Source organism: Salmo salar, chromosome 09 (genome assembly GCF_965601325.2).
Source record: "Salmo salar chromosome 09, fSalSal1, whole genome shotgun sequence".
In the NCBI taxonomy this organism is placed as follows: Eukaryota; Metazoa; Chordata; class Actinopteri; order Salmoniformes; family Salmonidae; genus Salmo; species Salmo salar.
This window is the reverse complement of record NC_138299.1, coordinates 113072564-113088174: the sequence shown is the minus strand read 5'-3', so window position 1 is coordinate 113088174 and position 15611 is coordinate 113072564. Positions and strand designations below refer to the sequence as shown.

The 15611-nt window shown below is 43.3% G+C and overlaps 1 protein-coding gene across 1 annotated transcript; it reads right to left on the bottom strand.

The window, feature by feature from the left end:
- Positions 1 to 2506: 2506 nt before the first annotated feature.
- LOC106612359 (putative tRNA methyltransferase 9B) lies at positions 2507 to 13200 on the bottom strand. Its single transcript, XM_014213417.2, is given in 4 exon segments — positions 2507 to 3018; positions 3262 to 3519; positions 12208 to 12381; positions 13047 to 13200. Coding segments are annotated over 4 exon segments (1098 nt in total).
- Positions 13201 to 15611: the final 2411 nt, after the last annotated feature.

Below are 15611 nucleotides of genomic sequence, written 5' to 3'. Positions count from 1 at the left end.
CACCCCTTTGGGTTCCCAGAACCAGGATTGAGAAACACTACGTTAGAAATATAGACAACGCGCAATGGTGTGCAACATTTAATTTAACAAAAACATTGCTGTTCTGATCGACCAGTTGAAGAATGTTGCGATTATGGTCATCCAAAGGGTGACTGTGTCCCTACAGAGGGCTGCATGAGTTTTGTGATTTCAAAATGGTCACACCTATATTGATCAGGCCACACCCACCAAAGTGCAAATATACCTCAGACTGTTGAAAAACTGTGTGCACCAATGTAGTTATTTAATGAACTGAACGCACCCCTGGTGTTCAATGCTGTTGTTTCTTTGACAGGTCTTTAGAATAGGGGCCTGTATGTGATAAAGACAGTGTAGGAGGAGGCTATTCCTAAGACGTCGACAAACTAGCCCTCAGACACTTCATCGTCCACAGAGCAGCTACTCAGGTCAGACACTCGCTAGTCCACTAACCAGGACAATAGTCCAGTTCTCGGGTGATGAATTGCTTAGTCCACGAAGAAGCTACTCAGGTCTGAGACACTCTACTGTCCACTACCCAGGACGGACACTAGTCCAGACAAGTATAAGAGAATAGCTCTGTCCAAATGGTTAAACTACTGTTCCTTTCCTTTCAGGTATAGAGAGAACAGAGGATGTAACTCCATGGTTTTACCTGAGGCTCAAGAGAACCCAGAGAGGATTAATCTTCACTAGTTTTGTTTTATCAGTGTAAGGATGTACACAATGCAAAACATTATATTGTACTTTGCTACAAATCGCCCCTCAAAGTATTTTTAAATCACATTAACCTGTTTAGGATAGGGGGCAGTATTTTCACGGCCGGATAAAAAACGTACCCGATTTAATCTGGTTATTACTCCTGCCCAGAAACTAGAATATGCACATAATTATTTGATTTGGATAGAAAACACCCTAAAGTTTCTAAAACTGTTTGAATGGTGTCTGTGAGTATAACAGAACTCATATGGCAGGCCAAAACCTGAGAAGATTCCATACAGGAAGTGCCCTGTCTGACCATTTCTTGTCCTTCTATAGCCTCTTTATCGAAAATAGAGGATCTCTGCTGTAACGTGACATTTTCTAAGGCTCCCATAGGCTCTCAGAAGGCGCCAGAACGGGGAATGATGACTGCAGTCCCTGGGCGAAAAACAGTAGGGGTTTTGGAAAGTGGTCGTTCTGAGAACAATGACACGGGCGCACGTGTGCATGTGAAGACTCCATTTTCTATTTTCAGTGTTTGAACGAAAACAAGGTCTCCCGGTTGGAATATATCGCTATTTTACTAGAAAAATCGCATAAAAATGTATTTTAAACAGCGTTTGACATGCTTCGAAGTACGGTAATGGAATATTTTGCTTTTTTTTTGTAGTTCCCTGGCTTGCCATAGGATGACACTAACAGTATTATGTAGTGTAGTCTATTAAATTTGTCTGAGACAGTTAATGTTGTTTTGTACCCGTATCCCTGGCCACGGCGTATCAGGAAATTCAGAACATTGGTAGAATAAACATTTGATTAGGACCAGTAAATCAATCATAAGGAGGAGATTCATAAAAATAATTTATCAAAAATGGGGTAAACAAAAACATACACGGACAAATTATACTTAAAAATGTTCACTTTAAAAAGTAAACCTTACACTATTTTAGTAAAAAAAAATGTATGCTAGGTGATATATCAATCTCTATACCAGTAACATAGAAGTGGGTCTAGAACAGTTGCACTGCACTGACAGGCTTATTTATGCAACCTCCCTGGTTCACTGACTACAGAAATGTTTCACTGACATTCAGCAACATACCTACAATGCAACGTTTCACAGTATCATCTAGGATGTCTGTTCATTTGACCAAAAAACGGTTCGTTCAGCCGGACAAAATATTAACACAAATCACACAGACAGTATTGAAATTATAGCACTTGCCTTAAGCATTCTTAATAACAGCACTTGGCTCCTTGGAACATGACTCATTATTCACAGGTGGTCCATAGAAAGGGATACCAACACATCACAGAACGTTGCTGCAAGGTTGATTCCCCTTGTATATTGCAGAACATTTGAAGACAAATACAGGCAGAATTTGCATATATGAGAGACCCATTCCACCACTAAGTCTCAAGGGTTGTGGCTAAAAACAGAAGAGCAAAAACTTGGAGGGGGAAAACTGAAATGACGCACATCCTTGGCAGACATTTTTCATTGATTGTTATTGGTGGTCCATCGATAGCAGCATTGGAACGGAGAATAGAAGTCTTGGGAATAGGGTGCCATTTGGGATGCAGCCCATATATATCCTGGCCCTCTGGATACTGCTTATTAGGTGCTATTAATTTGCGAAACACAGTAACTCTTAAAACACCTTAAGAATGTGAACAGTACCTTCAAAATCTCTTAAAAATGTTTTTTTTATATATTTTTTTTACATTTGAGGTGCAAATGAATAAACGATAAAAAAAAATACTAATCAAACTTATTAAAACCAAGTCATATCTTCCAAACCTGGACCTTCTCGGCCACCACGCACCAGTTGGCGTGGTCGAAGCAGGAGTAAAGGACGTGGAGCTCTTCGACGTGGCTCTTGATCAGCTCCGCCAGCTTGCCCTCCTGGAACACGTGGTAATAGCGCAGACACGAGGCGGCCTCCGGCTCCCCTTCACTGTCCTGGGGGCTCTGACTGCTGTCCTGTTTGAGGTCTCCTGGTGGGCCTGCTTCCCTCTCCCCTGGCTGCCCTGGTCCCTCTGTGTGCTCCATCTGGTAGGAGGTGACCAAATCAGGCAGGGCCATCGAGCCACACTCCTGGACCAAGGCGGTAGAGACACTGGTCTTCTCTGTGGAGGGGGAGTGGTTGTCGTTGGCCCTGGAGATGGTCAGGCTGCCAAAGTCAAAGACTGAGTCCAGGGAGCGCGAGAAGAACCACAGCCTCTGGCTCTGCTGGGGACTGCAGGCCATCTCTTCATCCAGCATGAACGATGTGCTTTTCACCTTCCTGTGCTCAACTTTGCTGTCGCTGTAGAGGTATTCTTGGATAGATAAGAATAGAATAGTACTTGGTTAGTCCAAGCTCACACACGTGCGCATGCACACACATTCAAACACTATTTTAGTGCCTTGCTCAAAGGGACAACAGCAGGAGATTGTACCTGGGATCAACAACAACAAAAAACAGCAGCCTTCCAGATGTTACCAGCTTCTCTCTTACATTGCCCTGCCTGGAATTTGAACCAGCAACCTTCTGGCACCTCCCTTACCCGTAAATAGCTACCTACCGCTCACACTCTGTGCTGCGCCCCTCCACCGGGGTGTTGACCACTCCCTGCCCAGGGTGGGGGATGGGGGGTTGGGGTTCCAGGGCACGAAGATGTCCTGCTTCTGAAACTGCCGCCATGTCTGCTCCATGGCCCACACGTAGATCATGATGCGCCCGTCCACACGCAGGGTCCTTGCCATTTCTTTTATTGCTCGAATACGACGCTCTTTGGTGGACAGATCATGGATGACTAGTAGGAGAAAAAAACATTTGAAAGTCGGAAAGTTTAAGTTCAGCAGCGCAACTGGGACAGCGGTGGGTGTTGGAGCTTCTTGTACAGTAGTGTCATGTTCAACAAATCTTTCTAAAGGGCTGGGGGGAATATTGAGAGTGAAGAGAGACGAGCAAAATTAAAAGGAGGGTGTGCAAAAGGGCATAAGGCTACAGGGTTGGGTTCAATTCCAATTGTGGCAATCAACTCAGGAATTAAACTGAAATTCCAGTTCAATAATAGCATAACAGGCATCTAAGTATTTATTTATTTCAAACGTTTTTGGGCAATTTTAAACTTGAATGTCTTCCTGAATTGACTTATTTCAATTTGAATTGACCCCAACCCTGATGGACTGGATTTAAACCCACGCCAACACCGTTATACATGTGCTCTGAAGGCAGTGGCAGCAACTGTTCTACCACCCGAGGCCACTGAAGGGCCAGTGTTTATTAATACTGTCCTAGGGCAAATGAGCACCTGAATCCTGCCTACTCACAGCGTTGGTAATTAGACACCACTTTACCTTGCAATAAAACCATTGATTATTTCCCAAACATACTCTTGTTATCTTAAAGGAATGATGGACTGTTGTTTCTCTTTGCTTATTTAAGTTGTTCTTGCAATAATATGGACTTGGTCTTTTACCAAATAGGGCTATCTTCTGGATACCACCCCTACCAGCCGGAGCACCGTACCGGCACTTCTAAATTTTTTGAGTAACGGTTCAGTGGCTCTTCTATAAAACAAAGTAGCCCATCACTGGCCCAGATTCACACACGGAGGCAAAAAAGGTTGATCAAAGCGGAATGAAGTCGGGATTTGCATTGAATAGCAATGGAAAGTGGGCATTAATTTCCTGATTCCGTTTTGCTCAAGTTTATTTGCCGCTAGTCTGTGAATCTGCGTGACAGTAGGCTTTGAGATTGCAAAGATTGAAAATGCGCCAGCTTGAATGAGCATGATGCGCTGTTCCAAATGGTCAAATTAGTGTTTGTAAAGTCAAGAAATTAGTTTCATTTTTTTTTATGTAATTCATGAATGCACACTTAAATATTATCAACCACTTAAAAATCTACATATCAGCCATTATCGTAATGACCTTTCAGTGCAGGTCCGTGTGTGCTGCATGTGTGCCAGTGCGAGTGGGCCACTGCCAGAGGAGAGAGTGCGACATTTCAGCAGCAGGTATACATTTTTTTAATTGAACCTTTATTTAACTAGGCAAGTCAGTTAAGAACAAATTCTTATTTACAATGATGGCCTACCAAAAGGCAAAAGACCTCCTGCGGGGACGGGGGCTGGGATAAAACATTTAAATATAGGACAAAACACACAACACAAGAGAGACACCACAACACTACATAAAGAGAGACCTAAGACAACAGCATAGCATGGCAGCAACACAACATAGCAGCAGCAAAAAACATGTTACAATCATTATTGGGCACGGACAACAGCACAAAGGGAAAGAAGGTAGAGACAACAATAAATGCGAAGCAGCCACAAATGTCAGTCCATGATTGAGTCTTTGAATGAAGAGTGTTTTTTTGCAGCTCGTTCCAGTCGCTAGCTGCAGAGAACTGAAAAGAAGCGCGACCCAGGGATATGTGTGCTTTGGGGACCTTTAACAGAATATTACTGGCAGAACAGGTGTTGTATGTGGAGGATGAGGGCTGCAGTAGGTATCTCAGATAGGGGGGAGTGAGGCCTGAGAGGGTTTTATAAATAAGCATCAACCAGTGGGTCTTCCGATGGGTATACAGAGATGACCAGTTTACAGAGTAGTATAGAGTGCAGGGAAGTGTCCTATAAGGAGCATTGGTGGCAAATCTGATGGCCGAATGGTAAAGAACATCTAGCCGCTCGAGAGAACCCTTACCTGCCGATCTATAAATTACGTCTCCGTAGTCTAGCATGGGTAGGATGGTCATCTTAATCAGGGTTAGTTTGGCAGCTGGGGTGAAAGAGGAGCGATTACAATAGAGGAAACCAAGTCTAGATCTTACTTTAGCCTGCAGCTTTGATATGTGCTGAGAGTATGACACTGTACCATCTAGCCATACTCCCAAGTACTTGTATGTGGTGACTACCTCAAGCTCTAAACCCTCAGAAGTAGTAATCACACCGGTGGGGAGAGGGGCATTCTTCTTACCAAACCACATGACCTTTGTTTTGGAGGTATTCAGAACAAGGTTAACCTCTTCGCTATAGGGGGTAGTATTTTCACAGCCGGATGAAAAACGTACCCAAATTAAACTGCCTACTACTCTGGCCCAGAAACTAGAATATGCATATTATTAGTAGATTTGGATAGAAAACACCCTGAAGTTTCTAAAACTGTTTGAATGATGTCTGTGAGTATAACAGAACTCATATGGCAGGCAAAAACCTGAGAAAAATCCAACCAGGAAGTGGGAAATCTGAGAATTGTAGTTCTTCTTTTGAATCCTTATCAAAACTACAGTGCCTGTGGGGTCACGTTACACTTCCTAAGGCTTCCATTGGCTGTCAACAGCCTTCAGAAAGTTTTTTCATGCTTCTCCTGTTACTGGGCAGAGAATAGTAGCTCAGTGAATGAGTGGACTGCCTGAGGACAAAGGGCTTGGTGATGCGCGATCCCGTGAGCGCACCGTTCCTTCTTTTTCTCCTGGAATGAATACGCTATTGTCCGGTTGGAATATTATTGCATTTTTACGTTAAAAATACCCTAAAGATTTATTGTAAACAACGTTTGACATGTTTCTAAGAACGGTAATGGAACATTTTGACTTTTCGTGTCTGGAATTACGCTCGCGCATTATGCCTTTGGATAGTGATCTGAACGCACGAACAAAACTGAGGTATTTGGACATGAATATGGATTATTTCGGAAAAAAAGAACATTTCTTGTGGAAGTAGCAGTCCTGGGAGTGCATTCTGACGAAGATCAGCAAAGGTAAGAGAATATTTATAATACTAATTCTGAGTTTAGTTGACCCCGAATTTGGCGGGTGTCTGTATAGCTTGTGTGATGGCGAGCTATGTACTCAGAATATTGAAAAATGTGCTTTCTCCGTAAAGCTATTTTAAAATCTGACACAGCGGTTGCATCCAGGAGTAGTGTATCTATAATTCTTAAAATAATTGTTATATATTTTGTCAACGTTTATGATGAGTATTTTTGTAAATTGATGTGCTCATTCACTGGGAGTTTTGGTGGGAATACATTTTCTGAACATCACGCACCAATGTAAAATGCTGTTTTTGGATATAAATATGAACTTTATCGAACAAAACATACATGTATTGTGTAACATGATGTCCTAGGAGTGTCATCTGATGAAGATCGTCAAAGTTTAGTGCTTCATTTAGCTGTGTTTTGGGTTTTTGTGACACATATACTTGCTTGGAAAATGGATGTGTGGTTATTTTTGTCTATGTACTCTCCTAACATAATGTAATGTTTTGCTTTCGCTGTAAAGCCTTTTTGAAATCGGACAATGTCGTTACATTAAGGAGAAGTATATCTTTAAAATGTTGTAAAAGAGTCGTATGTTTGAGAAATTTACATTATTCGATTTTTGATGTTTTGTATTTCGTGCCCTGCAGTTCCATTGGATTTTGGGTAGAGGTTCCACTGGCGGAACGGCTATCGGCAACAGGTTTTAAGGGCAGAGAAAGCTTGTTGGACACTAAGAAAGCTTTGTATAGACCATTTAACACAAAATCCAGGGAGAGGCCAGCTGAGAATAAGACTATCATCTGCATATAAATGGATGAGAGAGAGCTTGTCACTGCCTGAGCTATGTTGTTGATGTAAATTGAGAAGAGTGTGTGGCCTAGGATGGAGCCTTTGGGTACTCCCTTGGTGACAGGCAGTGGTTGACACAGCAGATTTTCGGACTTTATACACTGCACTCTTTGAGAGAGGTAGTTCGCAAACCAGGCCAAAGACCGCCCAGAGACACCAATACTCCTTAGCTGGTCCACAAGAATAAAATGGTCCACCGCATCAAAAGCTTTGGCCAAGTCAATAAAAATAGCAGCACAACATTGCTTAGAATCAAGGGCAGTGGTGACATCATTGAGGACCTTTAAAAAGGTTGCAGTGACACATCCATAACCTGAGCGGAAACCAGATTGCATACCAGAGAGAATACGATATACATCAAGAAGGCCAGTTGATTATTGACAAGATTTTCCAACACTTTAGATAAACAGGGCAAACTAGAAATTGGTCTATAACAGTTAGGATCAGCTTGATCTCCCGCCTTTAAATAAAGGACGCACCATGGCTACCTTCCAAGCAATGGGAACCTCCCCAGAGAGGAGAGACAGGTTAAAAAGGTCAGAGATAGTCTTGGCGATGATGGGGCTAAAACATTAAAGAAGAAAGGGTCTAAACCATCTGACATAGGTTTTTTGGGGTCCAGTTAAATGAGCTCCTTTCGCACCTCAGATTCAGTGACCACCTGCAGGGAGAAACTTTGTAGTGGGGCAGGAGAAAAAGTGGGAGCAGCATCGGGACTAGTCACATTAGAAGGGGTGGGAGATAAGGAAATGTTGGAAGGGCAAGGAGGCATGCCCGAGTCAAATAGGAATCCTGACTTAATGAAGTGGTGATTAAAGAGCTCAACCATGTGCTCCTGGTCAGTAACAACCACATCATCAACATTACGGGACATGGGTAGCTGTGAGGAGGAGGCTTTATTCTCCAGGTTTTCCAGAAATTCTTGGGATTAGACCCACAGGGAGAGAACTGCTCCTTAAAGTCACTCACTTTGGCCTTCTGGAGAGCCTGAGTGCACTTATTTCTCATTTGCCTGAACAAGAGCCAGTCAGCCTGAGTATGCATGTGGTCGAGTGATTTGCCAAATGGAATTCTTGAGGTGGAGTAATTCTGCCAGATCACGGTCGAACCAGGGGCTAAACCTGTTTTTAATTCTCATTTTCTTTATGAAGGAATACCACTGAAAATGCCCGAAAAAGGTCCAAGCGTCTTTAACAGAGATCAAGCTGATTCTATTTTTTTTCACCTTTATTTAACCAGGCAAGCTAGTTGAGAACAAGTTCTCATTTACAACTGCGACCTGGCCAAGATAAAGCAAAGCAGTGCGACAAAAACAACAACACAGAGTTACACATAGAATAAACAAGCGCACAGTCAATAACACAATAGAAAAAAGAAAGTCTATATACAGTGTGTGCAAATGGCGTATAGTAGTAGCGAAATAATTACAATTTAGCAGATTAACACTGGAGTGATAAATGAGCAGATGATGATGTGCAAGTAGAGATACTGGTGTGCAAAAGAGCAGAAAAAAAAGAAAAACAATATGGGGATGAGGTAGGTAGATTGGGTGGGCTATTTACAGATGGACTATGTACAGCTGTAGCGATCGGTTAGCTGCTCAGATAGCTGATGTTTAAAGTTAGTGAGGGAAATATGGCTCCAGCTTCAGCGATTTATGCAATTCGTCACTGGCAGCAGAGGACTGGAAGGAAAAGCGGCCAAAGGAGGTGTTGGCTTTGGGGATGACCAGTGAGATATACCTGCTGGAGCGCATGTTACGGGTGGGTGTTGTTATCGTGATCAGTGAGCTGAGATAAGGCGGAGCTTTACCTAGCATAGACTTATAGATGACCTGGAGCCAGTGGGTCTGGCGACAAATATGTAGCGAGGGCCAGCCGACTAGAACATACAGGTCGTAGCGGTGGGTGGTATAAGGGGCTTTGGTAACAAAACGGATGGCACTGTGATAGACTGCATCCAGTTTGCTGAGTAAAGTATTGGAGGTTGTTTTGTAGATGACATCGCCGAAGTCAAGGATCGGTAGGATGGTCAGTTTTGTTTGGCGGTGTGAGTGAAGGAGGCTTTGTTGCGAAATAGAAAGCCGATTCTAGATTTGATTTTGGATTGGAGATGTTTAATATGAGTCTGGAAGAAAAGTTTACAGTCTAGCCAGACACCTAGGTATTTGTAGTTGTCCACATATTCTAGGTCAGGACCGTCCAGGGTAGTGATGCTAGTCAGGCGGGCGGGTGCGGGCAGTGATCGTTTGAAAAGCATGCATTTGGTTTTACTAGCGTTTAAGAGCAGTTGGAGGCCATGGAAGGAGTGTTGTATGGCATTGAAGCTCGTTTGGAGGTTAGTTAACACAGTGTCCAAAGAAGGGCCAGATGTATACAGAATTGTGTCATCTGCGTAGAGGTGGATTAGGGAACCACCCGCAGCAAGAGCGACATCATTGATATATACAGAGAAAAGAGTCGGCCCGAGAATTTAACCCTGTGGTACCCCCATAGAGACTGCCAGAGGTCCGGACAACAGGCCCTCCGATTTGACACACTGAACTCTGTCTGCGAAGTAGTTGGTGAACCAGGCGAGGCAGTCATTTGAGAAACCAAGGCTAATGAGTCTGCCAATAAGAATACGGTGATTGACAAAGTCCAAATCCTTGGCCAGGTCGATGAAGACGGTTGCACAGTACTGTCTTTTATCGATGTAGGTTATGATATTGTTTAGGCCCTAGAGCGTGGCTGAGGTGCACCTGTGACCAGCTCAGAAACTGGATTGCACAGCGGAGAAGGTACGGTGGGATTCGAAATGGTTAGTGATCTGTTTATTAACTTGGCTTTCTAAGACTTTAGAGAGGCAGGGCAGCATGGATATAGGTCAGTTTGGGTCTAGAGTGTCACCCCCTTTGAAGAGGGCGATGACCGCGGCAGCTTTCCAATCTTTAGGGATCTCAGAAGATTAGAAAAAGAGGTTGAACAGACTGGTAATAGGGGTTGCAACAATGGCGGCGGATAGTTTAAGAAATAGAGGGTCCAGATTGTCTAGCCCAGCTGATTTGTACGGGTCCAGGTTTTGCAGCTCTTTCAGAACACCTGCAATCTGGATTTGCATGAAGGAGAAGCTGGGGAGGCTCGGGCAAGTAGCTGCGGGGAGGACGGAGCTGTTGGCCTATACCAATTTAGAGGCTAGGTCATGAAGGAAGGTTTGCTCAGCAAATCAAATTGTTTGGGGACAGACTTGGTGGAGACAACCGAGCACTGAAGGTGTTCCTTGGTAAAGATTGCCACTCCACCACCTTTGGAAGATCTGTCTTGACAAAAAAGGTTATAACCAGAAAGGTTAATGTCAGTGTTCAAAACAATCTTTCTTAACCATGTCTCACGAGCTGTGAACTCACACTTTCAATTGATACATTTTGGGTAAAAAAGCCTCTAGCGTTAACGTGCAGAAAATAATGCCAGACAGACTAACTAAATAGCCAATTAGAAACATACTAGTGAGAAAATGCTAAAGTTAACTATAGCTAACAAAGCATTCATGTTGTCACCTTTCCACCGGCACTGTAGATAGCCTAAATCAGGGATCATCAAATAGATTTAGCCGGGGCCGATTTTTTTTGTGAGAGGAAAGTCGGGGGGCCAGAACATAATTACATATAATTTGTAGAATAATCCCAAACAGATGACAAAAACATGATCATTTCAATCCTTGCTTTCATTTGTATATTTATTATGCGTGGGAATACTTGGGAACAGATTTCCAACATTTAAATAACTGGTGTTTTTACAATCTTTTATATCCAACAGTAAAAAAAAAATTAATACATATATTTTTTTTTGCTCAGCAAACGTAGGCTGCCAGTTGGGTAATCCTGGCCTAAACAAATCTGCACCATTGGAAAGCTGGGTAATTGTAAGCCATGTAATTGCAACAATGTTACAAAATTGTCTAAGAATAGCCTAATTGACAAATACATTGATGTGCATAGATCTCCCCTGAAGCATGAATGTTTTAGCCTTATACTGCAGGCTATATAAACATGTATAATTAGATAAGGTAGGCTACTTCAAAGCAAGTTATGTCTTTGAGCACTGATTCATTGAATGAAGGAATCATTTAAAAAAATACAAAAGTATTTGGTTGTAATGTTGCAATACTTTATATCAAGGGTGGCAACCATCCTCCAGAATAGCTACTAGGTTTGCAGGCTTTTGTTCCAGCCCTGGTCTAACCACATTGTAGCCTAAACACCAGCTGCTCAACAGGACCTTGATGAGCAGACTTGGATCAAAAGCCAAGCCTGCACACCCAGGAGCTCTCCAGATGGAGGGTTGACAACATGTGACTAACAGTGCAGCTCTACTTTGTGGGGGGTTACGTGCCTTGATCAAGGGCACAATTGCAGGAGATTTGGCCTACATGGGATCAGACACAGCAACCTTCCAGTGTCAATAATACTTACTCTTACATGTAGGCTGTAATAATAGTCATAAACATTTAGTTAAAAGTCATGGAGAAGTCATGGAAAATGGGTATAAACCCTTAACAATGAATAATCAGAGGTCTCTATAACATAATGTAATTTCAGAATTTCAGTGAACATAAAATAGTCTAATGGACCGACTTGGAAAAAGACAGCTCCTGCACTTCTTTCATCCCAAGTCACTGATTACACCTATCCAGACCCTTCCGATATGCAAACATTGTAGGGTTACGCCCGAGGAGGGAGTGAGGGGGACAGTGAAAATAAGACAGTAATGGTAGCAGGAGTGCGAGTTAGAATGCAAGCCTGTTTGCCGGATTCAAACCCATTCTGATTGAACCGGGGTCAGACACACTAACCGCTAGACCACTACGCTCCCATGTTGAGTGAAGTATAGGCCTACCTGCAATGGAAAGGACGCCGTCAAAGCAGCTGTCCCTGTAGGGCAGCCTGAGGCAGTCACACAGCTGCACCTCGTGGCCCTGGCTACGGGCTGAGTCCACAAGGGGGAGACACACGTCACAGCCCAGCTTGAACACACTGCCGTTGACGTGCAGGTACTTGCCATTGCCACAGCCTGTGATGTGGATGATGGCAGACAATCAACAACAAACACCAGGTCCCAGTTCCAATTCTCTACCCTTCTCCCAAAGTGTGCACTTGCCATAATGGAGTTCAAATAATTGGATTGGTGTAAACATTGGCTGTAGGGAGTTTCCACCATGGTTTATCCCTGACCGGAAATGTGCATGTGCACCCTTTGGGAGAATGGCGGAGAATCAGGATGCAGCCTAGATGTCAACCCCAAAAGAAAGACATGCATGAGGCCAATACAAAATGGCACCCTATTCAATTGCCTATATAGTACACTACTTCTGGAGTGCTACTTGTGTTTTGACATTGACATCATGACTTGAAGCAAGGCCTCAGAATCAGAATGACTGGTACTTTCGAGTGTGAAAATTAAGTCCTTTGCGTGAAATGAAGGATATCACATCTTACAGTAGCTGACTGCAAGTGTAAAAAAAATACCAATTTGCTTGACGACAACGAAACACTGCATCAAGAAATCAGTCAATAGCAGGTAGAAAACCTTAGGCAGAGTATGTTATTGGCCTTTTTGTTCGTTTCAATTACACTCGGGCCACAACAGACAGACAGACAGAGGCCAGTAAAAAGCCAGACACATACCCACTTAATGCATGTCCATCAGTAGTAGAACAGACACAGTAGTGTACATACCCACGTCAGCGATGATACTGCCAGGTTCATGCTCCAGTAGGAACTGGCACACCTTGGGCCAGGCCTTGTAGCGGCTGTCGTTAAAATAGGGAGCAATCTTCTCGTAGACGCTGTGCACATGCTCCCTCTCCAGCCGAGTGGCAGCGTCCTCCATCACAGTCATCCAGGCTTGCTCATCAATTCAGCCCACCTCAGCCGCACAGCTACAGGGAAGACAATAACAACGGGTTGGATTTTCAAGGCAAAGGCTGCATCCCAAATGGTGCTCCTATTCCCGAAATAAGATGCCATTTGGGACATAACCAGTGTTCTTATGGGCTAAGATCAGGACAGGTAGCCCCTTGTCCCATTTCCACCCCAAAAATCTGTTGTGTGTACAAAACAAGACCTTGGCCTTTTAGCTCAGGACAGGTAGTCCCTCATTCCATTTCAAAACATTTTCTGCCATTTTGTTCCTACAGAACACAACCCTGGCCTTTTAATGTTCCTACATGATGAACAAAAGTATTCTTAAATAATTCAATATAATGATCGGTGTGAGAATTGCAATGTCAGTACAGATGTCAAACCCAGCAACATCACAGCAGATTTAGCATGATTGCTAGAGGTCAAGCAAGGCTAAAGGATAACCAAAAGAGAGGATCCTTATGTCATTAGGGACAGACCGAAATTTACAGAAGGAGGTTTTAGTATTTAAAAGAAATCGAATCCAAGGGAGGGTCATGTAGATTGTAATTAATGAAATTGTTATATTTCTCAGTGTTTCAGAATGAGTTGCTTATTAGGATATTATTAATATATAATATATATTATATAATACATATTTGCATTTGCCTATGATGACGGCCTAGGTGGCAGAATGGTAAAAAACATCCAGCCGCTCGAGAGAACCCTTACCTGCCGATCTATAAATTATGTCTCCATAATCTAGCATGGGTAGGATGGTCATCTGAATCAGGGTTAGTTTAGCAGTTTGGGTGAAAGAGGAGCGATTACGATAGAGGAAACCAAGTCTAGATTTAACTTTAGCAGAATGGTAGTTGATAATTGATTCACGTTCAGATGGAGTATTTGTCTGCTAGTCTATCTCTGAAAATAACAAAGGTCATTGACCCTTAAATTAAGGTCACATAAGAGTACATCTTGGGCTAAGTGGTTCCCAACCTTTTTTGGTTACTGTACCACTGTTGGGTGACTGAATTTTGGTCTGCCTGGAGTACCCCTGAAGTACCCCCTCAAGTGCATTTTACCAGTAGGCCGATGGTCTCATGAGACTTCTCAATCACCAACTGTGGGTAGGCCAAGTACCCTCGAAGGGTCCTAGTACCCCTGGTTGGGAACCACCGCATACGTGCATATACCCTAACTAGCCTAAAGAAACCACTCTACTTAAAAACTATTACCACAAATTCAAAAGAACGATTATTCGCGTAGCATACTCAAATTTGTATCCCGTTCAATCGGTAACGTTATAACAATGTAACATGCATCATATTTACCGTATATTCTTCTGCCGGCCAATTTTTCGTTTCGGTTACATGTCAGCAACAACAGCAAGATGTACAAATAGGAAGGCTTCGTTGATAAACGCTGAGTGAAATTTGGCGTTCTAACCTGTTTTGACTAGATGGGGTACAGTTTATGTCAGAATGGAGTTTCCGTAGCAGGTTAAAACAAAGGTTCGGGTTTGCTAAAATGCTAACTAATTCAACTACCATTCTGGACTCTACAAGGTGTCGAAAGCGTTCCACAGGGATGCTGGCTCATTTTGAGTCCAATGCTTCCCACAGTTGTGTGAAGTTGGCTGAATGTCCTTTGAGTGGTGGACTATTCTTGAAACACACGGGAAACTGTTGAGCGTAAAAAAAATCCAGTAGCGTTGCAGTTCTTGACACAAACCGGTGAGTCTGGCACCTACTACCATACCCCCCCCACCCCCCGTTCAAAGGCACTTAAATATTTTGTCTTGTCCATTCATCCTCTGAATGGTACACATACACAATCCATATAGCAATCGTCTCAAGGCTTTAGAAAAATCTTTTTTTAACATGTCTCCTCCCTTTCATCTACACTGATTGAAGTGGATTTAACAAGTGACTGCGTCAGTGTGCATGCTCCACAGGAGTCACTACAGCGCAATGGGACAAGAACATCCCGGCCGGCCAAACCCTCCCCTAACCTGGACGACGCTGGGCCAATTGTGTGTCGCCTCATGGGTCTCCTGATTGTGGCCGGCTGCGACACATGCCAGTATCGAACCAGGATCTGTAGTGACATGGAAAGAGTTCTTAATGTTTTATATACTCAGTGCACTCCTTTTGACAAAAGCACCCTAATCCTTATATATTGGACTCCCGAGTGGCGCAGTGGTCTAAGACATTGTATCTCAGTGCTAGAGGTGTCACTACAGACACCCTGGTTCGAATCCAGGCTGTATCACACCTGGCCGTGATTGGGAGTCCCATAGGGCAGCGCACAATTGGCCCAGTGTTGTCTGGGTTTGGCCGCTGTAGGCTGTCATTGGAAATAAGAATTTGTTCTTAACTGACTGGCCTAGTTAAATAA